Raw genomic sequence first — 27,014 nt, 5'->3', positions numbered from 1 at the left:
GAGGGATAGGATCACTATGTATAAATTCATAAATGGTACCTAAAGTAAGTGTAGCACTGTCTCCTGAAGGAGCGTCTGATTTTGTTGGGCTTACCGTTACCTTCTTGACCTTGTGTACGTCTAGGGGTTTCCCTAGGTAGATGCCTCAAAGAATTTCAGAAACTGACACTGGATACGCTTTTGGGATTTTTATTCACTAAAAAAAGAGTAGACAAAACACAGTCTCTCAATGAGGGTTAAGCCCCGTACACACGAGCGGACTTTTCAACATCCAAAGTCTGACGGAATGATTCCGTCAGACTTTTCGATCGTGTGTGGGCTGCAACGGACTTTTGATTCGAAAAGTCTGAGGGACTTTAGAAAATGGAACATGCTTCAAATTTTTCCGCCGGACCCGGTCCCTCCGAAAAATTCGCTCGTGTGTATGCTATTCCGACGGACTAAAACCGATGCTAGGGCAGCTATTGGCTACTGGCTATGAACTTCCTTATTCGAGTCCAGTCGTACGTCATCACGTTCGAATCCGTCTGAGTTTGGTGTGATTGTGTGTGGCCAAGTCCGCTCAGTCGAAAAGTCCGTCAGAACTCTGTCGGAACTCCGGCAGAACTCCGGCAGAACTCCTTCAGAAGTCTGTCGGACATAAGTTCTCTCGTGTGTACGGGGCTTTAGAGGGTTTAGGCAGAAAGTTCAGGTACTCTTGGAACTGCTCAAAATAGAAAGTCTCTCACCATAGAAATCCAGAGTATAGCCATTCACAACTGCCACAGACTTGTATAACATTTGTGAATAAAGTCTCTGCCACAGACTTGTTGTAGAAAACTTGTAGTAAAGTCTCTGCCACAGACTTGTTGTAGAAAACTTGTAGTAAAGGCTCTGCCACAGACTTGTTGTAGAACACTTGTAGTAACTGAAGGATGTAGGTAAATTTAGGGAGCCCTCATATGGTACCAATATCTTGCAGCTGGTCTGGCGATACTGTACGAGTGTAGATTCACTTGGTGTCTTTCAACTAAGCCTCCAGGCTCTTTCTGAGAAGCCAGCCTTCAGTGTTGCCTTCTCCCGAAGTGTCCTCCCCTGGTTGCTTCCTCAGTTGCCCTGGCCTCTCCTCAGACGAGATGGCACTGGACCCCCTTTGAATCCTCCTTCCAGTTACTTTGCCTCGGGCTAGCCAGCCCTGAGACTCGGAATTGGATGGATCCGCACCCCAGGCCATGAGAGCCATGGGGGCTGGTCAGGAGGACCAGGATCAAACAGACAGAAGAATCTTCTGGACTGAAACCCAGAAGCACATGATGTTAGTACCTTAAGTACCCTCTCCCAGAATGCACAGCAGGATGCCACTCCCACTGGGCTGGTTCCGAGAAAAAGTGGCACTCAATGCACCCAGCTGAACTGCATTCTCACACTTGCCAGTGATGACAGCGCCACCTGTGGCCAAGCAGAACACAGTGCAATCCAGCTAGACTGGTACTGAAACCATAATTTGGTATAATTAAGCCCAAAACCAAACTGTGGTTTTACTCATTTTAAATAGAGAAAAACACATAGCACATGCTCTTCAGTACCTGGCTCTACATAAGGGTCCCTCTTTGCATCTGGAGGAAAAGAGACTAAACCTCTGCCTACAAAAAGGCTTCTTTGGAGTAAGAGCTTTGAAAATGTGGAATAGACTTCTTTCTAGTCAGATCAGTAGATTGAAAAAAAAAAGTATTCTCTTTAGACACACTTTAATGACAAATAAAGTGTATTGATCGGATAGGGGGCTGGTAGTTAGACAAGGCTTAGTCCAGATGTCAAGTCACTGTAACAAAGTGAAGCTAAATCAGAGGGGTGCACAGAGGAGGGTGTTTGTAAATGTAACATGTATTGATTTCTGATGTTTAAAGTAACTTTGCACAGATCTATCTGCAAATGAAATCTGCACTGAAATATGATTGGTTGCTAGGAGCTATTGCAGTGTGCAGATTATCATTGCTTCTCTTATTGCCCTCTCCGATTAAAAAAAAGGAATAGAGAACACTTGCAGCAGTATCTAGAATAAATAAATGAAATTTCTTGTTAGTTTTCTGCAGCCTTTGATTTCACTTCAGGAGATAAGACTTTTTAGTGAAGGATTTTGGTGTTTATTTTGCCTGATTCTCCTCTCTTGCAGCTACTTCTTAATGAGATTGCTTTCATGTTTCCTTCTCTGTATCCTCTGTACAGAATTATCTTGAGTTATGTGTCCGGGGCACCAGGCGACTGGAAGTAAAATCTGCTGAAAGGCAGAATTACTTTTCAGAATATCAGGTTGCTTTCCCTGGGGTATTTTCCATATGATGTACTTAGTGACAGTTTAATTATTCACTGTTAAACTGACTGCTATGACACTTGATAGGTGTGTGCGTCTGTATGTGTGTGTGTGTGTGTGTGTGTGTGTGTGTGTGCAAATACTAGAACAAAAATATAATGTACTTGTGCTGCTGGAAAAATTCCATAAACACCTTCTTATAATATTGTAACCGAAACTAAGTAAGTGCAAAATAAATACACCTTAACCACATGCCGACCAGTGCACGACGATACATGTCGGCACAATGGCACGGCTTGGCAAATGGGCGCACAGGTATGTCCCCTTTAAATTGCGGCATAGTGCGCTCCTGCCGCGTGCTCCGTGAGCATGCCTATGGGTACAGCGGACTCAATGTCTACCGGGGGCCCGCAATTGTGTCACGGAGCGGCAGAACGGGGAGATGCTTATGTAAACAAGGCATTTCCCGGTTCTGCCTAGCAACACAACAGAGGTCTATTGCTCCATGTTATTGGGAGCAGTGATCTCCATCGTGTTCTAGTGAGACAATCCCCCCTATAGTTAGAATCACTCCCTAGGACACACTTAACCCCTTGATCGCCCCCTAGTGTTTAACTGCTTCCCTGCCTGTGTCATTTACACAGTAATCAGTGCATTTTTATAGCATTGATCGCTGTACAGATGACAATGGTCCCAAAATAGCGTCAAAAGTGTCCAATGTGTCCACCAAAATGTTGCAGTCATGATAAAAATCGCAGATCGCCGCCATTTCTAATAAAAACAAAATAATAAAAATGCCATAAATCTATCCCTTTTGCGCAAACCAATCAATATATGCTTATTGTGATTTTTTTTTACCAAAAATATGCAGAAGAATAAATTTCGGCCTAAACTGAGAAAGACATTTTTATATATATATATTTTTGGGGATATTTATTATAGCAAAAAAGTAAAAAATATTGCTTTTTTTCCAAAATTGTCAGTCTTTTTTTGTTATAAAAACCACAGAGGTGATCAAATACCACCAAAAGAAAGCTATATTTGTGAGAAAAAAAGGATGTAAATTTTGTTTGGGTACAACATCCCATGACTGCGCAATTGTCAGTTAAAGCGACACAGTTGTGTATCGCAAGAAAGTGCTCTGGTCAGGAAGGGGGTAAATCCTTCCGGGGCTGAAGTGGTTAATATTAGTATATTTTGGAGATGGGGCCAGTGGAGGTTGCTGTTTACATTTAAAAAGGATCCAAGCTGATGACCTAAGCTGGAGGATTATTGCACCATTGATGCGGTCCTGATATGTTTGATTGACCTATACTTGTTTAAGGGGCCACTCACAAGGTGAGTGAACAATTTAGTTGGTGGAAGATTACTTGTTTGGCGATGGAGCACTTCATTTATGAGGGTGAAGAGCCTCTAACACATGCACATTATCTCCTTCTGAGCTTTGGACTTGCTTTTGGAAGCTATTTATTGCTGGACTTATAGTGCAATATTGCTGTAGTTAAACACATTGCACCGACTCACTTGAGATTGCACATTTATTTTATTTCATTTTGTGCTGATATTAAGGTTGATTTATTATGCACTTTTTATTTAGTTTTGGTTACAATATTGTAAGAAGGTGTTTATGGAATTTTTCTCTGGGAGCGCAAGCACAAAATATTTTTGTTTTAGTACTTATTATTGTGGGGACAAAATCTGTGTTTGCGGCAGCTTTTTTAGGGTTTTTATACACTAAGATTATTTTATTTTTTATTTTTTGGCAGCGCGCAGCATCACTTGGTTTAACTTGTGTGTGTAAATAGTTATTCAGATAGAAAAAATACCCAAGTCCATTGAGTTAAACTAATAAAAAATGAATTAAAGTTGAAGAAAAGTTTAATAACAATTTATCTTATAATGCTGCCTCCCCTCTCCTCCTATTTATCCAATATAGCCTGTGTATAACCTTTTCTTAATGCGGTCTGGTCCATTTACATGATCCAGCAGCTTCAGCTCTCCTGTGTCAGAGAGTGGTGGCTGCAGAGGAGAGGAGAGATCACTGACAACAGACGGGCGTTAGGAGCCTATGGGTAATTTCACGGCTCCGGGAATTCACACCCGTTGTCGAGAGCTCCCTTAGCTGGAGCTGCTAGATCATGTGACCGGACTGGACCGGATTGAAAAAAATGTATTTAGACTGCTCATTTTTTATACAGGCTATGCAGGATAGGTAGGAGGAGGGGTGGGGAGAGCATTTTCAAGACAAATTGTTATTAGTCTTTACTACCACTTTGAAAAATAAAACCTGCATACACAGAACTCTAAACCTATTGTTGTTCCAGAGGAATGCAAAAAAAACCTCCCTATTAAAGAATGCGCAATTTACTAAAACAGGGAAAACATGTTCTTGATCTCCTAAGGCATGGGTGTCGAACTCAATTTCATTAGGGGCTGCATCGGCATTATAGTTGCCCTCAAAGGGCTGGTTGTATCTGTAAGACTACATAAATGTATCCAGGGCTTTTTTTCTCAGGGAATATGTGCAGGATCCCCCCCCCCCCCCCCCACCAAACCACATTGAATGCTGGGTGTGGCCAAATTGCAATAAATACCAGGAGTGCATTTAATGTGGAGTTCAGGGGGGCTCTTTGCACAGAGTGAAGTTTCAGGGGTGCACTATGCACATGGTACAGAGTCCAGGGGTGGACTACATGCAAAGTGCAGAGCTCAGGGTTGCGCTACGTACATAGTTCAGAGTTTAGGGGTGAACTAATTACCAAGTTCAGGACTCAGGGGCGTACTATCTACCAAGTGCAGTGCTCAGGGGTGCTCTACGTACTAAGTGCAGGGTTCAGAGGTGTGCTATGCACCAAGTGCAGGGTTCAAAGGTGTGCTATGTACCAAGTGCAGGGTTCAGAGATGTGCTATGTACCAAGTGCAGGGTTCAGAAATGTGCTATGTACCAAGTGCAGGGTTCAGAAATGTGCTATGTACCAAGTGCAGGGTTCAGAAATGTGCTATGTACCAAGTGCAGGGTTCAGAAATGTGCTATGTACCAAGTGCAGGGTTCAGAAATGTGCTATGTACCAAGTGCATGGTTCATAGGTGTGCTATATACATAGTGCAGAGTTCAGGGGTGTACTACCTACCAAGTGCAGGGCTCAGGGGTGTACTACCTACCAAGTGCAGGGCTCAGGGGTGCACTACCTACCAAGTGCAGGGCTCAGGGGTGCACTACGTACCAAGTGTAGGGTTCAGAGGTGTGCTATGTACCAAGTGCAGGGTTCAGAGGTGTGCTATGTACATAGTGCAGAGTTCAGGGGTGTACTACCTACCAAGTGCAGGGCTCAGGGGTGTACTACCTACCAAGTGCAGGGCTCAGGGGTGCACTACTTACCAAGTGCAGGGCTCAGGAGTGCACTACGTACCAAGTGTAGGGTTCAGAGGTGTGCTATGTACCAAGTGCAGGGTTCAGAGGTGTGCTATATACCGAGTGCAGGGTTCAGAGGTGTGCTATGTACCAAGTGCAGGGTTCAGAGGTGTGCTATGTACCAAATGCAGGGTTCAGAGGTGTGTTATGTACCGAGTGCAGGGTTCAGAGGCATGCTATGTACCAAGTGGAGGGTTCAGAGGTGTGCTATGTACCAAGTGCAGGGTTCAGAAGTGTGAAATGTACCAAGTGCAGGGTTCAGAAGTGTGCTACATACATAGTGCAGAGATCAGGGGTGTACTACTTACCAAGTGCAGGACTCAGGGGTGCGCTCTGTACCAAGTGCAGGGTTCAGAGGTGTTCTATGTACCGAGTGCAGGGTTTAGAGGTGTGCTAAGTACCAAGCGCAGGGTTCAGAGATGTGCTACGTACCGAGTGCAGGGTTCAGAGGTGTGCTGTGTACCAAATGCAGGTTTAGAGATGTGCTATGTACCAAATGCAGTGTTCAGAGGTGTGCTACGTACACAGTGCAGGGTTCAGGGGTGTACCACCTACCAAGTGCAGGGCTTAGAGGTGTACTACCTACCATGTCCAGGGCTCAGGGGTGCACTACGTACCAATTTCCAGGGTTCAGAGGTGTGCTATGTACCGAGTGCAGGGTTCTGAGGTGTGCTATGTACCAAGTGCAGGGTTCACAGGTGTGCTATGTACCAAGTGCAGGGTTCACAGGTGTGCTATGTACCAAGTGCAGGGTTCACAGGTGTGCTATGTACCAAGTGCAGGGTTCAGAGGTGTGCTATGTACCAAATGCAGAGTTCAGAGGTGTGCTACATACCGAGTGCAGAGTTCAGAGGTGCTATGTACCGAGTGCAGGGTTCAGAGGTATGCTATGTACCAATTGCAGGGTTCAGAGGTGTGCTACATACTGCGTGCAGGGTTCAGAGGTGCGCTACATACTGAGTGAAGAGTTCAGAGGTGTGCTATGTATCTAGTGCAGGGTTCAGAGGTGTGCTACGAACCTAGTGCAGGGCTCACAGGTGTGCGAGGGCCACATATAATGTCATGGCAGGCCGGATTTAGCCTGTGGGCCTTGTGTTTGACACATGTGTCCTCAGGCACTTGGATATTCTCTGGATCAACAATCTTCAGTCCTATTATTAATTATAAATATGAATAACTAGTTATTTTCTGTGTTGAGAAATATATCTGGCTTTTTTTTTTATTCAAACATTCTACTGCGAGGGCTAGAAAAAGCTCCTGAGGAAGTCTGTTCTGTATTTTTTACAGGTCTTTCTATAAGACACCTTTTTGTAGGCGGCGGTTAAGCCTCTTTTCGTCCAGACAGAAACAGTGCCCCCTTTGCATCAAGTTTACCATATGGACCTTTTGAGGTTTTTATACATAGATATCATATTATGGACATCTTCCAATAAGGACTCTAGTTCTAGTGACACCTGCCTGTGAGGGGATTTCCCTCCTTTCAGAACTTCCTGTTGTGACTAAGAGACATAACTGAGGGACTGCAGAATACTGAGGCTTACCTTTACTCCAACCATGAAACACACAACTACTACACCTCCCCCCATCCCAAATGACCAGACAACCATTATCCATTTTGGAGTCAAATGGCCTGAACAAAAAACAAAAAAACAAAACATACATGAAATACATAATAGAACAACAAAATATCATTATAACTGACCCTACCAGGTCTAAGGTCTCTGAAGTCCCTGGGTGCTCCCTCAAGTTCTCAGATGTACCTGCTAGTGACTCTCCATGCACTGCAGTTCCTGGAGGGGGGGGGGGGGGGTGGGAAGGGCTGGCATACACTGGATCCTCACTATGATGAAAAAATTATCATTTGCCTGTATTTTTGTTTTTTAGGCACATAGCATGGGAGAGATAAACCCCATCCACTGCTAATCACATGCCAAGGGTCTAAATAAAGGGGAGGAGCAAGAAATGCAGGACGGGTGCCTGTGCTAGTGCCCCTGCCTGGGTAATTAGTGGAGACAAGAGCTGGAACTTGTTCTGGCACTGGGCTCTGAGATTCAGCCTGGATTTGCGGGTTACCGAAATGTAATTTCAAATCTTGGGACAGTGCCACCAAATCCAGGGCAGTTGGGAGGTATGGGATCCTCCATCCTCTCCTCACTCCAATGACCCCCTGAGCCCCCACCCCTACAATTAGGTAACTTTAATACATAAATAAATCCTTTAACTTTCTTTCCCAACTCTTCTACTTGCCTAAAACTAGTGAAAGTGAGGGGAAATCTGCCCCATGGGGTACAGACAGCAGTTATAACCCCCTCATACTCTATCCAGAATGAAAAAGAAAAAACATATTGGCTTCAGTTCTACTTTAATTGTGTCTAAGCAAAAGACCTGTCTTGATTTCTTCCTGAAGAATACCAGTACTCTTTCCATGCCTATGACATAATTTAAAGCAGGAGTATTGAATTAAAATTCAAGGAGGTCCAGTCACTAAAATTTCCTTTCAGCAGAGGTCCGAATCTCATGCTTGTGCTATAACTGATGTCTTATTATATGAAGCCATTTTATGTCTATCAAAAAATAAGCAAAGTACAAATTACCTAACATTTAAATATCTATTATCAATTTTCAGTGTGCCACCTTACATTGTGTGTCCCCATCGGAGTGTCCCTTTGCATCAGGTGTCTCTCTCAGAGTGCTCCCCTACATTAAATGGGCCCATAAGAGTGGTTGGCAAGTTGAGCTGGGAATTTCCTTTGGTTTTGTTGTGCATACGTTGCCCTTCTATGTGCTCCATGCTATGAAGTCCAGCTATAAGTTGGGGCAGGGGCCAGTTGTTTGTTACTGATGTAATATTGGTGAGAGGACACACTGGACACCTATGCTGCCATTGTGCTATGTGTTCAGTGTGCTCCTGTGTCTTTAAGGAGGGATGGGCTCTCTCCAGACTCACCTGCCCTCTATCTATCCATTAGAATGCTTGTGCTTCTACTATGGATGCTCTCATAAATTTACAAGAGTTAGGACTGCAGATAATAATGGGGTACCTTGGAGCAGCTCTGCAGTTTATGCATGCATTTGTAAATGTGTGCTAACTAAACCCCAGTTTTTATCCCAAAAGATAATTTGGTTGGTTGCAGACTGGCTGGTGGATTAAGCTGGGAACTTTCTTTGGTTTTGCTTTGCATGTGTTGCCCTTCCACATGCTCCTTTCTGTGAAGGTTGGGGCAGTGGGCAGTTGTTTGTTCCCCATCAGAATGCCTCCCTATATCTATTGTCCCCATCAGAGTACCCCCTTTACATCAGGTGTCACCATTAGCGTGCCCCCTGACATCAGCATCCCCTTTTAGTGAAAGTCAGTCCTAACAGCCCGAGAGGTGGAACCTGTGCTAAAGTCTGGATGGCGGTCCAGATAGAACTGCCACTCGTTCCAGGTCTGGACAACGGTCTGCTATTTAGTAATGCCTAATCTGAAGCATTGCTGCCTGTTACTGCCAGTCTTGAAATGAGAATTAATAATGTTACCATTGTGCTGATCATTGTTCTCCTTGCTGGAGAAAAAACTATACCTGAGGACCTGCAGTGTAGGGATCAGACAGATTGGAATTCACATGGCTTATTGCTTCTATTTTCTCATGAGAGAAAGAACACCAAAGATTAATGTGGGGTAGGTAGGCAGGAAAAATCCTGTATTTTATTGAAAATCATAGGTCACATCACATCAAATAATCCACAGCAAAGAAAAAGGGTGCAAAAACTGACGCGTTTCACACTGGAATCAGTGCTTACCGAGTAAGCACTGATTCCAGTGCAAAACGCGTGAGTATTTTTTCACCCTTTTCCTTTGCTGTGGATTATTTGATGTGATGTGACCTACGATTTTCAATAAAATACAGGATTTTAAGTCTTTTTCCGGTGTGCGGCCATCCAGAGTTTTTTCCTGCCTACCTGGCTATTGTGTTTGTATCAGCCAGCACTTGGGGCTCACTGATAGGAGGAAGAGCATTTGCCATGGAGGGCTATCCTGGAGCGGTGCTTTCCTTTTCATTAATGTGGGGTGCTGGGAGCTCTGTAGGAACAACCATACTGGCTCACCCAGTGGGAACCTGTATGTTTTTACCACAATCTTCCGGACTGTTTTGCTGCCATGTCTTTCCTGATCATTAGTGACTGCGGATGGCTTTGTTTAGAATTGAATGAATGAAAAAAAAATGGCTTACGTTACTACTAATGCTGTCGAATCTGAACGCTTACTAATGACGCAGTGTAATTTTTGCTGGCAGCGAATTAGTCTGGGGGCAATTGCAGTTTGGGGTATTATGGCAGCATTCCGGAGCAGCTGAGTATGATCCGCCACTGATATAATTGCCGCCACGTCTGTTCTGTGTCTTCAAAACATATGTTCATATTAGCCCCAAGGCTCATGTGTGCACACAGATGTTTTCCATCTATATAACTTTCAATTAGATGGTCACTTAATGCGAGGATTACATTCTAGGGAGCAAAAGACTGAGTTGTATTCACGTCACAGTGTAAATGAGCTTTTTAAGCCCCTTAAAACATGTACTGTCAATTGAAATAAATCTCCCAATAATGCCTGTAGACGGCGAAAATAGAAGCTAACAAGATTGGCTAAATCCTTCCCCTTTTAAATGATATTTATGTTATGATCTCTGCATGTCATATCATTACCCCATACTAGTAGTACACCTATACAATTCTTGTGTTTCCCAAGTGTTGGTGGATAGAGTTAGAGATAGTAAATGCATCAGGCTTTGTATATGCAGACATGATGACTGCTTCTGCTTGTATATACCAGACAAAATGAAAACAGATTATCAATATTAAAAAAAAAGCACACATATGTGGCAAAACAATTGTGGACACCTGACTTGACTATTCTCTACTGCAACTAAGAAAAACCTGCTCCAGGTCTGTGATTGGATAATGTAGGAGTAGCAGCACAAAAATGAGTCTCTGTCTGATTCCTCTGTTCACTGTCCCCTTTCCTCCTGCCAGCATTATCCTTGTCAGCATGTGCATAAATGATTTGCTCTTAAAGCGGAGTTCCACCCAAAAGGGGAAGCTCCGCTTGTTTGCACCTCCACTGCCACATTTGACACTTTTTGGGGGGCGGGTACCTGATTTTGACAGGTTATGAGAATGAGGAAGTGTCTAGAGGAGATAGTATGTATCGTAGGGTGACACTACGAACACACCAATATTAATGTGCCAACATCTCGATATGGGTTACATAAGGAAAAAAGGGTAATATTAGGTGGACTTTATACGGCACATGAGTATTCAATCTAAAAAGTATTAGAAATATTTTATTATTTAATTATCAAAAATGTCATACACATAAAACAATCACATAGGTACAGCAATTATTTACATAAAACATAGTGTTGCTCGACCCATATTGCCTGACCACTGATATTCTCCAGTAAAGTATATAATACAATAGTTAACAATACAAAGCCATTGGTTTGGTCTCCAATAGTAGAAAAATATTCAGAGTCCCAGAGAGTGGTGCCAGGTATGTGGGTCCTTATTTTTAGTTAGCAAAATAGCTCGACATGTTCTGTGCTAGTTTAGCTTGGTAACTAAATGGGCAATGCATACCTTATGTTATTTTTGGTGCGACCTGCACCACATTGGTTTGTTCATATGCCTGTAGACTCCCATCTCCCTGCCTTGCTCCTGGATCCCTGGAGGTCTTTTGGGATCTGTGTTTTTACCCCTCTGTTCCTTCATCCCCTCTCGTGTTTGGGTATGTGCAGTTTGGCAACCCGTGGGCATCAGCATGCGTTTATGTTTATGTTTAATCTCTAGACACAAAGAGATTGATTTGCTAAAGGCAAATAGACTGTGCACTTTGCAAGTGCAGTTGCACTATGCAAGAGCAGTTTCTCCAGAGCTTAGTAAATGAGCAAAAGCTCTGTTGACTTCCATCATCCAATCATGTGCAATCAAAAATGCTGTTTTTTTTAAATCTTCCTTGCACCTGATTGGGTACTCTTTGCAAAGTGAAGCTTTACGTAATTTACTAAGCTCTGGAGCAACTGCACTTTGCAAAGTGCACAGTCTATTTGCCGTTAATAAATCAACCCCATAGGCTAGTTGAGGTAAAAATATTAACCGGTTCCCGACCGGTTCACGTGTATTTATGGGGGCAGAATGGCTCCCTTGCGCGAAACCCCCATACAGGTACAGGGTTCCTTTAAGAGCCGCCAGAGGGAGCGCGTGTGCCCACTGCATGGCGGAGGACCCGATGCACATGGCTGGCAGATGCAATCGTGTGCATGAGAACCAGCACGGGGATTTGTGTGTGTAAACACACAAATCCATGTGCTGTCAGAGGAGAGGAGACATGTCGTTTGTTCCTAGTAAGAAAGAACAGCGATATGTCTCCTCTCCTACTCAGTCCTATCCCCATAAAGTTAGAACACACTGAGGGAACACACATTTAACCCCTTGATTGCCCCCTAGTGTTAACTTCTTCCCTACCAGTGTCATTTACACAGTAATCAGTGCATTTTTATAGCACTGCTCGCTGTATAAATATCAGTGGTCCCAAAAATGTGTCAGAAGTGTCCGATCTGTCCATTGCAATGTTGCAATACCGCTAGAAATTGTATATCACCACCATTATTAGTAAAAAAATAAAAATACTACTAATAAAAATGCCATAAAAATGCCATAAATCTTTCCCATAGTTTGTGGATGCTATTAATTTTGCACACACCATTTAATATGCGCTTATTGCAATTTTTTTTTACCAAAAATATGTAGAAGAATATATATTGGCCTAAGCTGATGAAAAAAAATAGTTTTTTAAAAACATTTTTGGGGATATTTATTATAGTAAAAAGCAAAATATATATATATTTTTTCAGTTTTTTTTTTCAAAATTGTCACTCTTTTTTTGTGTATAGAGCAAAAATTAAATACCACAGAGGTGATAAAATAGAACCAATAAAAAGCTTTATTTATGGGAAAAAAAGGACACAAATTTTGTTTGGGTACAGCATTGCATGACCGCGCAATTACCAATTGAAGTGACACAGGGCCAAATTGTAAAAAGTGTTTTGGTCAGGAAGGGGGTAAAACCTTCTGGGGCTGAAGTTGTTAAAGTCAAATTTTTTAATATCTGCCTGGAGTTAAGCTTTAGGCCAACAAGAGGGAAGCCATGCAAATAACTACAATTTTTGCATCTTACAGGAGAGAATGAGGTCCCATCAGAAGATGCTTTGATTCTCCAACTTCAGCTAGCCAAAGGACAAGAGAAATTTGTGGAGGCCCTAAAGAGCCAGCAAAAGACAATAACTGAATTGCAACAGAAGCTGTCGGAACAGCAGAGCTTACTAGTGAACCAACAGCGGGAAATTCTTGATCAACAAAGGAGGATGTATGAGCAAATGGACATGATCAAAGTCCAGTACAGCATTCTGTTTGACACAGTGAAGCAGATGTCCTTCCAAAGCTTGCAGGAGGACATTCAGCAGTACTTCGAAGCTCATCTCCAAGGTTTGCAGAACCAGGTCCGTAGCCACCTCCAGAAAACCTACTCTGTGCATAAAATGGATGTGGATGCCAATATTATCGACGTCGGTGCTGGTGCACCTCTGCCTGACTGTGGCCCCTGTGAAGGTGATGAGTTTTGCAGTTTCCAAAAGTCGCCTCCACAATGTGAAAAATGCACTCTGTGTCCTGCTGGATTTTTCCAAATGTCCGACTGCACAGAAAATGTTGACCGAATTTGTCAGGTGAATTAAAAGCTCTGTTGCATTGATTTCAAATGATGTCCAATTTAGGAGGCTCACCACCCAAAATGTGTTTTTACTTACATTATCCTGGATGTAGTCTATTGCCATTGGTAACATTAGGTATCACATATAAGATTGTATATTAGGTATAGACCCCCCAAAAAATAACTTTCGGGGTTTTTGGTAAAATTTCAAGTCTATTGGTGTACCAATGAAAAGAGTAAAAGCAAAATTATACTCTTTCTATAAGGCAACCCCCCTTCCTAAAATCGAACTTCTAGTCGGTCTGATGACATAAGTCCTTTCTTTTCTATGGGGCAGCAGTGGGCAGTCCTTACTGCTAGACTTTAGTGTGCATACCCAATGATGTATTAATACTGCTTAGTGGCAGTGCAGTAGTACTCCTATCCCAAGCCAATTACTTCTTCTCAATGAGTGTGTCCAGTCAGTAGGAAAGCCTGATTTGTTGGCTTGGCTGTTATTCAACCTAGACACCTGGAGATAACTAATGGCAGAAAGGCGTTACTGCAAGAGACAGCTCTGGATTGAAAGTGAGTATTGCAGCAAAAGGTGCTTATTTTTATTTATTTTTTTACTTTTGGTGGCCCATTTGTTTTTTTGTTTTTTTTTCACTTAGAGTTCCGCATCCAAGGATGAAGGGAGAACCCTCTTACTAGAGTTTGATGCATTGTGTACTCTTCTTGCAGCGTGTTTGTTGGTGTTGGTGATTGCATCTTGAAAACGTCTTTATTCTTAGTACTCTGTAATAGAATCAGCTGTGGATCATAACCCTTTACCTTTAGCGTGGCATTGTGCGTCATGTACAACTGCAGCCAGTATTTGGTTGAATGCTACAATGAATTGCTTGGTTGATTTGATTAGATTGGCTCCAGTTGTTGAGTTGTTTAGATTCTACAGTACATGAAAAGGAACACTTAACTATGCAGTCTCTTGGGGAAAAAACAGACTTGTGTCTATTTACTACTTGAATTTAGAACCAAAATGCCCAGTAAATGCCTTTTAAGAACCTACCGTTAGTCACCTCCCAGAGGCTACCAAGCCAATTAAGGCCAGTGGTGGGCATGAATAGCCCATCGATTGACAAAGGGAAGCAGAAACTGGTTACATTATTATTCCATGACCCAGAGACAGTCAGAAAATCATGTTCTTCTGATTCACCAAGTTGTAGACTGCTTTCTTAAAAAGAATATATAGTAAGTTAATATATTCTTTCTTTATTTATTATGGCTAGGACTATGATGGCCCCATTGGAAACCGCCCCGCAATTCTTGACTTTGTGACAACTAAAAATCTTTTATATTGCCTTAATTGTCCCAGTGATAATGGTCACCATTACCCCCAGATTTACAGCTAAATCTTGTGGTGTTGTTAATTTCTGAAGTTCGAGAGATCTTGACAACTTACAAAATTGAAAAAGTATTTTAAATAATATTATTAACCATGCTCTTGGCTTTAGTGTGTTATAAATAAAAGACGATAAGTCAGCAACTATTGTAAACTATTATAAAACCCCTAAATATGTGCAATAACAAAGAGTTAATAAAAAATGGCAAGTAAATTACAGCGCTACAATCTCAAAAAAATACTAAGTGCAATAATAATATTACAAAGCAATCCACATTGGTGACACCCAACAGGAGTCACAGGTATTTTGGATGTCTACACAATGGATGGCATTTACAGGTAAATAACATAAATAAAGTAAACTAAAGGGTAAAAAAAAAAAACTTTTGCATAATGTTTCCTTAACCTTTTTCCCCCACTCCCCTAAGCAGATATAGCTTAGACTCCCCCCAAATCTCTATACGTATCTAGTTTTCACCACTAAAGTAGCAGTTGCATTGTTTATTTTAATCTGCTAGCTTCTTGACCCAATGCATGCAGTTCGGCCTTGTAGATGCAGGTCAAGAAACTGATAGAATATTGCAAACAATGTCTGAACCCTCAGTGGTATAAACTAGGTAAGTACAAAGATTCGGGTGGTGGGGTTGCCACCTCATCCCTTTAAACACAAACACATATTAATTACACAGGTTCTGTGGCTGATTAAGGTGGTAATTAAACTCGCTTAGTGTCTTATCTGCATTAAATTAGCCTCAGTAATTAGCCTGTAATTAATATGTGTTTGGGTTTAAAGGGATGAGGTGGCGACTCTAGTTGCCACCTCCACTTAGGATGGTGGTGTCAAAAGGGTAAGGAAACTTTGAAAAGGTTTACTTTATTACTTCTGAATGGTCTAGAAACAAGCTCTATTTAAAACAGAGATATGAATTTAAGTTTTAACAGTGTTCTGTGTTCCTCCAACTAGATGAACGGAAATGGGAAGACGGCTCAGATTTGCATTTACATAATTTTGGCATTTTTTTCCGGTGTGATCACCATGTCTAATCACAGGGGTCACTGGCCGGTTACAACTGCAACTGGATATCCGCCAGTGCTCTTTTATCTGAAGCCAGCAATGCATTGAATAATGGGAGCATCTAGTTAAGGAAGGCAGGTAAAATATAGTATTTTCGAAATGCACAGCTCATATAGTCCAGGTTACCTAGTAGGTGGTTGGGAAAGGGCTAAAATTACACATTTAAACTGGCCATAAACCATAAACTAGCAGGCTGATAAAGAGAAATCTATTGATTCCCTATCCACACCAAACATCTCCCCTGCCGACTCTTGTAGTCTGACAACCAGAACCTTTGGCCGTCTGAATACTCAATCAGTAGCTGCATCTGATTGGGTCCAGCTGCTGTTTAGCAGACAATTTTCGATTTTCATATCAAAAAAGGATGTCAGGCAGGAGGGAGTAGGCTGGGCCACCCATAACTCGAAATTCACTCTGTGTATGACCAGCTTTGCTTCATAGCATGCAATGTTTGCACAATTGGTATTAAAGTTGAATACTCATTAACATTTACCGTGCTCTTTTCTAGGACAGAGATGAATGTATGGATTCTCCAAGTATATGTGGAGAGAAGATAAAATGCCTAAATACTCCAGGTACTCTTTTTATTATAAGTAGCTTCATTTTATTAAAATGTTTTAAAAAGCAAAAGGCAAAGCAATCCACCTTAACCTCTCCCAACCACTATCTGGTATCCATATGTCCTCCTCCCTTGAATACTGAATACTACCAAAAAGAAAAACTTCTGAGGGTTATAATGTTACAAACTGGAATTAAACAAATATTGCTGTCGTTGCAAGTGGTTTAACCAAGAAATCTAAATTGTTGTATTTTTCCATACACTTTTACTTGCAAAAGTTTACTGTACGTTTATCTAAATCCACAACCATTTTTCAGATTTGGATAGAGCAGAGTATGTTTTTGTTTTATACCCAACATACATAAGGTTTTATGAACCTTATAAAGATTTTTTTTATTCCCTGCAAAAAAATAAAAAATACAGTATGAAATATATCGTAATATATACTCTCATGCATATTTACTTTGTAGGGGTTATTGTTATGGTTGTACTTGGTATAGGTATTTGAAGGTTTTAAATGGTAAAACCAATTGACAGTTGGCTTCTTAGTATTTGTAATAACAGCAGCGGAAACCTGCCAGTGGTTCTAACCCTTCCATATGCCATCCAAAACTACAAAGTTTGAGTGATCAGGAAGTGATCTGTGAAGCTTGAAGACATTGGGTGTGTTATTTAAAAGTCAACAGCTACAGTTGCTGCTGGAGTGAAACAACAGAAACTACAGGATTTTGGAGAGGGGTAAATATGCCAGGAGCCAGCCTTTTTTTTTTTTTTGCTTATTTTTCGCACATAGGGGAGTCCTCCATTAATTGAATTGGCTGCCGTATGTGGGATAAACAAATCATTGAGGCTCTAGAACCTTTAAGGGCGTGCAGCTTTGCAAGTCTGTCACATAACAAATCGCAGGTCTGCTAATTGCATTTGGTGTGCCATTAACAATGAATGGCACCACACGTACTTTGCACATTTGCAGTTCATTTCTAAAATGCAGTACCAGACGCATGTTACCTGTGCACTTTGTCACACATACAGGAAACGTCAAATGTGAATGCAGCCTAAAGGCTCTTCAACATGGGCATCTGAGCCATGGATTTACTGCAATCCCTGGCTGCCCACACAAATCCTAATATAGTCTGGCAGGGCTGTATACATGCCATGGCTGCAATGCTTTACTGCACAACTGCAGCATTTTATACACAGCCTGCTGAGTTTGACAGGTAGCACCACCTATCAAAATAGCCCATTACGTTTAAACACTTGGCTCACTGTTGCATTGCTGTCCCACAATGTAAAATTGCCATTTGCAATTAAAAAAAGAAAAAAAAGTTCTGGAAGAATGGTCAAACATTCCCATAGACACTCCTAAACCTTGTAGACAGCCTTCCCAGTAGAGTTGAAGCTGTTATGGCTGCAAAGGGTTGGCCAACTTAATATTGAATCCTATGGACTAAGACTGGGATGCCATTAAAGTTCATGGGCGTGTGACAGCAGGTGTCCTAATACTTTTATACTTTTGTCAATATAGTATATATATATATATATATATATATATATATATATATATATATATATATATATATACACACACACACACACACACACACACACACACACACACACAAGGCGTGTCTATTAAATAACAAGACTGACTAAATAACTCCCCTTTATTTATATGTATTAGGCTACTTTCACACTGAGGCGCTTTACAGGCGTTTTAGCGCTAAAAATAGTAATGAGTGTGCAAAGCGCCTGTAAAATGCCTCTCCTGTCATTCCAGTGTGAAAGCCTGAGTGCATTCACACTGGAACGGTGCGCGTGCGGGACGTTAAAAAAAAGTCCTGCAAGCAGCATCTTTGGGGCAGTTTAGGAGTGGTAAATACACCTCTCCTAAAATGCCCCTGCCCATTGAAATGAGTTGGCAGTGGTGCTAAAGCCGGCACTATTAATCTCTTCTTCAGCCACTATCAGGGGCTAAAAATGGACGAAAAGGCAACGCTAAAGCAACGGCAAAGCCCGGCTAAATCTAGCGGGGCTTTACCGCTGACTACCTCACTGCCCCAGTGTGAAAGTTCCCTTACAAATTTAATGCTTGTCCCCTTCAACATATTCGCCATTTGCACTATAACATTGCTACAGTCTTGTTTTCCACTGGTCGATGGAATGGAGAAAATCCATTTCTGTCAGCTGTTTCAACACATCCGCCATCAACTAACTCAAAACGTGTCCCTTTAAGCACTCATTTAACTTTTGGGAAAAGATCAAAGTCACATGGTGCTAAATCTTATGAATATGGAGGATGTTCAAGTGTAGTAATGTGCTTGTCAGTCAAAAACTGCTTCACAGAAAGTGTTGTGTGAGCAGGCGCATTGTCCTGGTGAAGAATGAAACTATTTTCCCACAGTTACGGACATATTTTTCAGACTCTTTCTCTCAGCCTTATCAAAACTTCCTTATAATAATGCTGGTAACTGTTGAGCCTTCTGGAACCCATTCTTTCAAAATTAAACCCTTGATATCGAAAAACACAGTGAGCATGGATTCATCTATAATTCGAACACTGAGGCGGTGGTCTTTTCGAACAATCAGACAGATTTTTACTACATTTTCTTCGGTTCATGAAGTGCAAGGTCATCCAAGGTATTCATCCTATTTGACATTCTCATGTCCCTCGCTGAATCTTTTGTGCCACTCAAACACACATGCACGAGACAAGCCATCATTCCCATAAGCTGTAGTAAGCATTTGAAAACATTCTGCTGGTGTTTTGTGCAATTTAAAAAAAAAATCAAATTGACACGTTCAACTTTTAAACTTAGCATTTTTTTGGCACACTGCAGAAAACACAACCAAACTAAATGGCGACTCACACACACCTGAACATCATAGAGTGTTGCTGCTTGTAAAGCTTGTATAACAGTGTAAGTTTGCTGTCCCCTCAAAACAACTCAAAACACAGCCATTAATGTCTAAACTGCTGGCAACAAGAGTGAGTACATCCCTAAGTGAAAATGCCCAATTTGGGCCCAATTAGCTATTTTCCCTCCCCAGTGTCATATGATTTGTTAGTGTTACAAGGTCTCAGGTGTGAATGGGGAGCAGGTGTGTTAAATTTGGTGTCATTGCTCTCACTCGCTCATACTGGTCACTAGAAATTCAACAAAGAACTCTCTGAGGATCTGAAAAAAGAACTGTTGCTCTACATAAAGATGGCCTAGGCTATAGGAAGGTTGCTAAGACCCTGAAACTGAGCTGCAGCATGGTGGAAAAGACCATACAGTGGTTTAACAGGACAGGTTTCACTCAGAACAGGTCTCGCCATGTTCAACCAAAGAAGTTGATTTGACATGCTCAGCGTAATATCCAGAGGTTGTCTTTGGGCTATAGACATATGAGTGCTGCCAGCATTACTGCAGAGGTTGAAGGGGTGGGGGGCCAGCCTGTCATTGCTCAGACCATACGTCGCACATTTCATCATCAAATTGGTATGCATTGCTGTCATCCCAGAAGGAAGCCTCTTCTAAGGTTGATGCACAAGAAAGCCTGCAAACAGTTTGCTGAAGACAAGCAGACTAAGGACATGGATTACTGGAACCATGTCCTGTGGTCTGATAAGACCAATAAAAAGTTATTTGGTTCAGATGGTGTCACGTTTGTGTGATGGCAACCAGTGTCTTGTGTCTTGCATGGCCTGCATGCCTACAGTCAAGCATGGTGGTGGGAGTGTCATGATCTGGGGTGGGCTACAGTTCATTGAGGGAACCATGAATGCCAACATGTACTGTGACATACTGAAGCAGAGCATGATCCCCTCTCTTTGGAGACTGAGCCTCAGGGCAGTATTCCAACATGATTATGACCCTAAACACACCTCCAAGACTACCACTGTCTTGCTAAAGAAGCTGAGGGTTAAGGTGATGCACTGGCCAAGCATGTCTCCAGACCTAAGCCCTATTGAGCATCTGTGGGGCATCCTCAAATGGAAGGTGGAGGAGCGCAAGGTCTCTAACATCCACTAGCTACCTGATGTCATCATGGAGGAATGAAAGAGGACTCCAGTGGCAACCTGTGAAGTTCTGGTGAACTCCATGCCCAAGGGGATTAAGACAGTGCTGGAAAATAATGGTGGTCACACAAAATATTGACACTTTGAGCCCAATTTGGATATTTTCAGTTAGGGGTGTACTCACTTATACAAGCTGTACACTCACTACTTTACATTGTAGCAAAGTGTAATTTATATATATATATATATATATATATAGCAGCTGTTTCTGTTTCAGTTAATACGTTTGTTTCAACCTACATATGAAATTGATGAACATTAGCACCTGTATGGTATAACTGGTTATTCATACACCGGACTCTAATCCTACAAAATCTCTGACTTTGTGCAAGTATACAAAGTATGCAAGTGTAAACCCTTGTACACAAGGTCGGAGATTCCGACGGAATGTGTCCGATCGGACTGTTTTGTCGGATATTCCGACTGTGTGTGGTCTACCTCGGACTGTTTCCATCGGAGTATCCGACGGACCAAGTTTTCCAACTTGTTGGTAAAATTTTCCGACAAAATGCTCCGATCGGACATACTCCAAGTGCCACGCATGCTCAGATCAAATTCCTACACCAAAGCTATTGGCTACTAGCGTGAACGTAGTCCCGTCGTAACGAAATAACGTAATCGCATCGGATTTTCCAACAACTTTGTCCGACCGTGTGTATGCAACAGTTTCGGACAAAATCCGTCGGACAAAATCCAACGGATTTGGTTGTCGGAATCTCCGACCCTGTGTACAAGGGCTTAAAATTGATGCTGGTTTGAAGCCAAAGGGTAGTTACACCAAATATTAATTTCATTTAGATTTTTTTTCTGTTTGTTCACTTTGCATTTTGTAAATTGATAAAAAAAATTAACTATTAAAATATATATCTTTGAAAGCATGCTTACTTTAAAGTGTTTTGTCACATCTGCCTAAAACTTTTGTACAGTGCTTTTGTACTCCTTATTAAACTGCCCATTTCTATTGAGTGCAGTGCCAATTTCTCACACAGCTGTGAGGAGAAGCAGAAAACGTAATTTCCACTCCTCAGCCCAGCTTGAAACCGCTTGACACCCGAGATAAGCAGCAATAGCTACTGTCGCAGCTTATCTCCCTTTAATAAATGTACAGCTTTGTGTTCTGAGAGTTCAAGTCTGGTCAGGCAGCATTCATTGTATTCATGGTGAAGCCATTGATCTTGTTCTTTTTCCAGGTAAAAATCGTATGGACACAGTTATGGTTGATATTGTGGCCCGAAGTGACATAAACACCTTTGAGTGTGATGTTATTAATTTGTGGAATTCTGCTAGGGCTGTAATTCTGATCTAAATCGGGAGTCTAATATATGATTTCTGTTCTCTTTAGGTGGCTTCAGATGCCTTGGGGTTCCTGAAAAGGATGCTGCTTTGGGACTTTGTGGCGATCAATACTTTTTCAATAAAGATCTGCAAGAGTGCCAGGCCTGCTCGGAGTGTGAAGAAGGTGTTGTTGCTTTTCCATGCACAGCAGATAGTGATACTGTGTGCACAATGGCAAGCGAGAGCAAGTTGTTCGAATCATGGTCTGCTGGCTTGTCAGTGCCCTCACCTAAAATGGCTAACTCCCAAATATTCCCAGGTCTCAGCTTGAAGATCAAGGAAAAAGTGCAATGTGAAATTTTGTCACCAGATGACAACCAGATCGTGTTCAAACAACATGGGCTACTATGGGTTGACCTTAACTTTGCAGTAAGACATAACTGCAGGAATTTTTTACAGCTTTCATTAAAACTCAACAACAGTGAGGAAGGCTACGAGTTAAGTGGCTCACGGATAGAGCAGCCAGATGGTAAATATTTTCAGAGCACAAGTATAAGTTCTGCTGCTGAAGTTGAGCCAAGCCAGACTTTATCTGTGGTTCTTAAAAGCCCCAATCAGTTCTGCAATCAAAGCAAAGACCTGCATGTTTATGATCTGAACATGCCACTTAGTTTGTTTTGGTTGTCTCATGATACAGGTGCAGTGGCCATGAGTGCTCAAATGTCTACAGCTATGCACTACCAAACTAACTACAGACCAACATTTAGGATCTTATCTGTTTCTGACCCGTACATGATCAGCTTGACTCATGATGGAAGAAGCATTAAATTTACTGAATCTGGTGTTGTTAAATTTGTTTTCCAGCAAGCTCTCTACTCCATGGGTCCCACCTGTGTGCGGGAAGGTTTTACTCTCCTTTCCTACATCAACAGAAATGGATCCAATTCAGAATTAATTCAGGTCTTTAAGTCTGGTGTTAATTATAGAGATACATCTATCTCAGGATCCAGCGCAGCCAAGGTCAATTCTGGAGATATAATAAGTTTTGAAGTCCTTTCTCCTGCACAATGCAATGTTCGATATTTTGGAGAAAACTCTGGAATCAGCATGCTAAGCCTAATATGGATTCCCACCGGTATTTCCACTGCTATCACAGCTTCAGTGTCTGCAACTGGATTACCCACAGGGGCGGTCAAGAACAAACTCTTGAGCTTCAGTCACGATTTGCCACAAGACAAAATTATCCAACTCATCTCCACTGGCCAGTATGCCCATAAATATTTTAAGTTCACTGAAAATGGTGGCGTAAGTGTTTCTTTCAACTTAAAATTAATCCACTCATGTAATGTTATAAAGGTGACATTGAATACCAAGATAAGTGACCAAGCACAGCCATCTATAGTCACGCAACAAATTGGTGGTCAGATGCCAGAAGGCACTCAATGGACTAGTGTATCTCTCCGTTCATCTTTTTATGTAGAAAACGGCACACTTTTATCAGTTTCGCTTGATTGTATACGTGGAAGAATCAACCAGATTTCAACTGAGAAAGGGACAAACTTATCTATCTTATGGGTGTCATCATAGATTTTTTTCAAAATGTCACCTATATGAACACTGCTCAGACTACACACTGCTCAGACTACAGTTTAAGATGATCCTGTAACTGAGGAGACAAACTTAATCTTACATGTCAGTCTTCTGGTGTATGAATTATCATGCTTAATAATGAAATCATGAATCGTACACTTTTATTGTTCACTCTAACAGTGCGTAGCAGCATTACCAAGACTATATTTTATCAAATGAAGCATGGTATATTTGCTTTGCCATGATTTAATATACAGTATTTTGATCACCATAAATATGCCATCAATAAAGCTGCTACAGAATTTTGTATGCTGGAGTCAAATTTAAAAAAAGAACAATGGGAAGAAAAGGAAGAAAGTGACCCTTGCAATAGGGGTAAATGTTAACAGAAAAAAGCAGTCTTACTTACATTATTTCTTGTTTCCTTTCTTTGGTCTCCAACACTCAAGATTGTGGGTGGACCCTCAACTTCCTCACTTACAATGCATGCTATACCTACATTGTACATGATGAAGTCAAAGTATGACCATTGATCAGAATGTTGAAAGCAGTCTTTGGAGACTGGTCGTGACTATGTTCAACCTAAAAAAATTAGATTTTAAACCTTGCTGTGCTAGGGGAGCCTCACTGTAAGGGTAATTTTTTCCCCCTGGAGTTTAGCTTTTTAATGAGCACACAGATGACACCACTTACTTGCTGAGTGAATAAGTTTTTGAGCAAAAACATTGCTGGAGTGCATAAATCCACTTCAGTTCCCTTTGCCTGTAATCAGGTGATCCTAAAACACATTTGCCAGGGATGCTACTTAAGTCAGCCATACATAGATAGAAATCTGGCAGGTCCAGCAGGGACTGGTTAAATGTTTGATCCATGTATGGGGACATTGGTTGTGCAGGAGTAGATCTACCGAATTACCTCTTTTACAACCACCCTGTTGGATAAATACCATTTGATTAGCGCTGCCGGCTATAGCAGTGCTGATCAATGTGTTCTGATGGGGGGAAGTCTCCCCACTATCAGAACACTAAAGCTCAGCGGGAGCAATACCCCCATCCACCTCAAATGTGTGGATACGGAAATGGGATACATTTTTTTTTTTCGTTCAACAAAAAAATGGCTAACGTAAGAGTTGCCTTAGTCAAAGATCCTTGCTGTCTAATGTTAAAAAATGCCAGTGCTATGGAATTTCTTATTGCAACCGTCACTTTACATATGTATTGTACATTCACATTCACATGAGTCTCAAGAAGCTTACAATTTAAGGTCCCTAACTCACATTCATACATACACATACTAGGGTCAATTTGGACAGGATCCAATTAACCTACCAGCATGTCTTTGAGGTGTGGGAGGTATTCTAGTTTCTAGGAAACCCACACAGGCACAGGGAGAACATGCAAACTCCAAGCAGGTAGTGCCATAAATTGAAGGTGCTATGTACCTGTAATGAATAAATAAATAAACCAATCAGTTTTAAGTTTGCTTTGATAGTTTGAATGTGATTGGTGATGTGGGGGAAATAATTTACACAGCTCTGCTTTTAAGAAGTACACTCCTTCTATCAAGGACTAAGCCAACTTTGGATGCTTTTATTATCATGTTTTTTTCTGTACTGGAGGATCTTGCAATGCTCTAAGTGGAATTCACATAAACACTAAAAGCAAACTTTCTCTGTTTCTAAGTGCATAGAAAAAGACTTGAGAACGTAATAAACTTTTTTAAGAGGAAGTGAATTGAGGTGAATCGGCCTGTTTTTCTGGCCATATATCATTGGTCGCTTTTTATGATTTCTTTTTTTATGTGCATACATATATTTATATTTTATTAAGACAAAATATTTGTTTTTATGTGATTTTCTAAGATTTTTGTACACAAATGTATATGTTATTCTCTGTATCATTGAGGATAGGATCCTAAGAAATGGTACAAGAGGTGCAGTGCAACCTGCAAGGTGCAAAAATAAATTTTGCATGAATGCATCAGGGTTAGTAGGAAAAGTCTGATTGTTTCACTACAGGGGATGAAAAACACTTTATACAAATTTAAAATGAATACAAATGTTTAAATCTTTAATAAAGGTATGATTTATTATGACAATCTTGGTTTTTCTTGGAATTATAGTTTTAGGGGGATTTAGCTGCATAGATGCTCTGAGTTTTTCTATATCTTTCTTCAATTTATTTTAGCAGGTATTGTGTGTAGACTTAAAATGCATGTCTGGGCAAATGAAAAACTATGCACATCCCTATAATACATGTTTTGTAGACATGTGCAATTCGTTTAGTTCTGAATTCGTTTTTTAACGCACTTCGACAAATTTGTAAATTCGTAAATATCCGAATTAACGAAAACTAGATTGCTGGGGAATGGAATGTGAGGGACTGCCAACATTCTGTATTATAAACATAGAGAACATGCAACTAATGCATAAAGAGTCACCCTCTTGGACTTTTTAGGCAGAAAGAAGTATAGAAATATAGAAATATATAAAAGGCAACTCTGTGCCACTTTTATTTAGATACAAAACCGTTTTGTATCTAAATAAAAGTGGCACAGAGTTGCCTTTTATGTATTTCTATATTTCTATACTTCTTTCTACCTAAAAAGTCCAAGGGGGAGGCTCCTTATGCATTAGTTGCATGTTCTCTACGAATTAATGAAAACCTGTTTAACAAATTTCTCCAAATATTTGTAAATTTGAATATGTAAAAATTCTGAATTTAAGAATTTATGAATGTTTGAATTTCTGGATTTCAAATTTTCAAATTTACGAATTTACGAAATTTGAAAATTCGGAAATCTGAAAATAAATGAAAAGAACGAAAATTTTAAAATCTGAAATAACTAACTAATAATAAATGAACTATTACCTACAAATAAATTATAGGTATTGGAATTTCCTTTCAAGTTTTGCTGTTAGTGAATGTAACGAATATGAATTTATCCGAAGTTGCGAATTTTCCCGAAATAACAAATGCCATATCTAAATAAATGGAATGTAATGAATTAATAATAATAAATAACACTAATAATAAAATGTTTTATTATTATTAATTCCATTGCATTTGTTTAGATCAGGGGTCTCAAACTGCCGGCCCTCCAGCTGTTGCGAAACTACAATTCCCATCATGCTTCTGCCTATGGGAGTCATGTTTGTAACTGCCAGCTTTGCAATGCCTCATGGGACTTGTAGTTTAGCAACAGCTGGAGGGCCACCTGTTTGAGACCCCTGGTTTAGATGCAACATTTGTTTTTTTTTTAATTTGTAACTTTGCATAGCCAAAATAACAGAAAATTGTTCCATACTTACCGTAATTTTCTTTTCCTGGTGCCTATCCATGGCAGCATACCTGTGACAAGCTCCGCCTTGGCTCCTCCCTCAGGACTAGTGAATATTATAAAAGAAAAGGTTAGTACAGCCCCCGCATTCTCGTTAATATAGAATACCGAGGGTGGGATTGTATGCTGCCATGGATAGGCACCAGGAAAAGAAAATTACGGTAAGTATGGAACAATTTTCTGTTTTCCTGGTGCCTCCATGGCAGCATACCTGTGACAAATAACTAGCTGAGACGGGTGGGATAATGCTTAGAGGTTTATTAAAGAATTTATTATTTAGAAG

The 27,014-nt window shown here is 40.9% G+C and overlaps 1 protein-coding gene across 3 annotated transcripts in view; it reads left to right on the top strand.

The window, feature by feature from the left end:
• The window catches only part of LOC143996131 (uncharacterized), a 34,957-nt gene extending 9,468 nt beyond the window's left edge, over window positions 1-25,489 (top strand). For all 3 annotated transcript variants that reach the window (XM_077490994.1, XM_077490995.1, XM_077490996.1), the window contains exons 3-5: window positions 12,921-13,465; window positions 16,414-16,480; window positions 21,870-25,489. In XM_077490994.1, the coding sequence (XP_077347120.1) occupies window positions 12,921-13,465; window positions 16,414-16,480; window positions 21,870-23,389 (2,132 nt within the window). In that variant the 3' untranslated portion in view covers window positions 23,390-25,489. The remainder of the gene's footprint in view (window positions 1-12,920; window positions 13,466-16,413; window positions 16,481-21,869) is intronic.
• Window positions 25,490-27,014: the final 1,525 nt, after the last annotated feature.

The sequence above is a fragment of the Lithobates pipiens genome, unplaced genomic scaffold, assembly GCF_037356315.1.
Source record: "Lithobates pipiens isolate NorthernLeopardFrog02 unplaced genomic scaffold, aLitPip1_a1.2 Scaffold_19, whole genome shotgun sequence".
NCBI lineage: Eukaryota > Metazoa > Chordata > Amphibia > Anura > Ranidae > Lithobates > Lithobates pipiens.
Note: the sequence above shows the minus strand (reverse complement) of the source record. Positions and strands in the feature narration are given on the sequence as shown.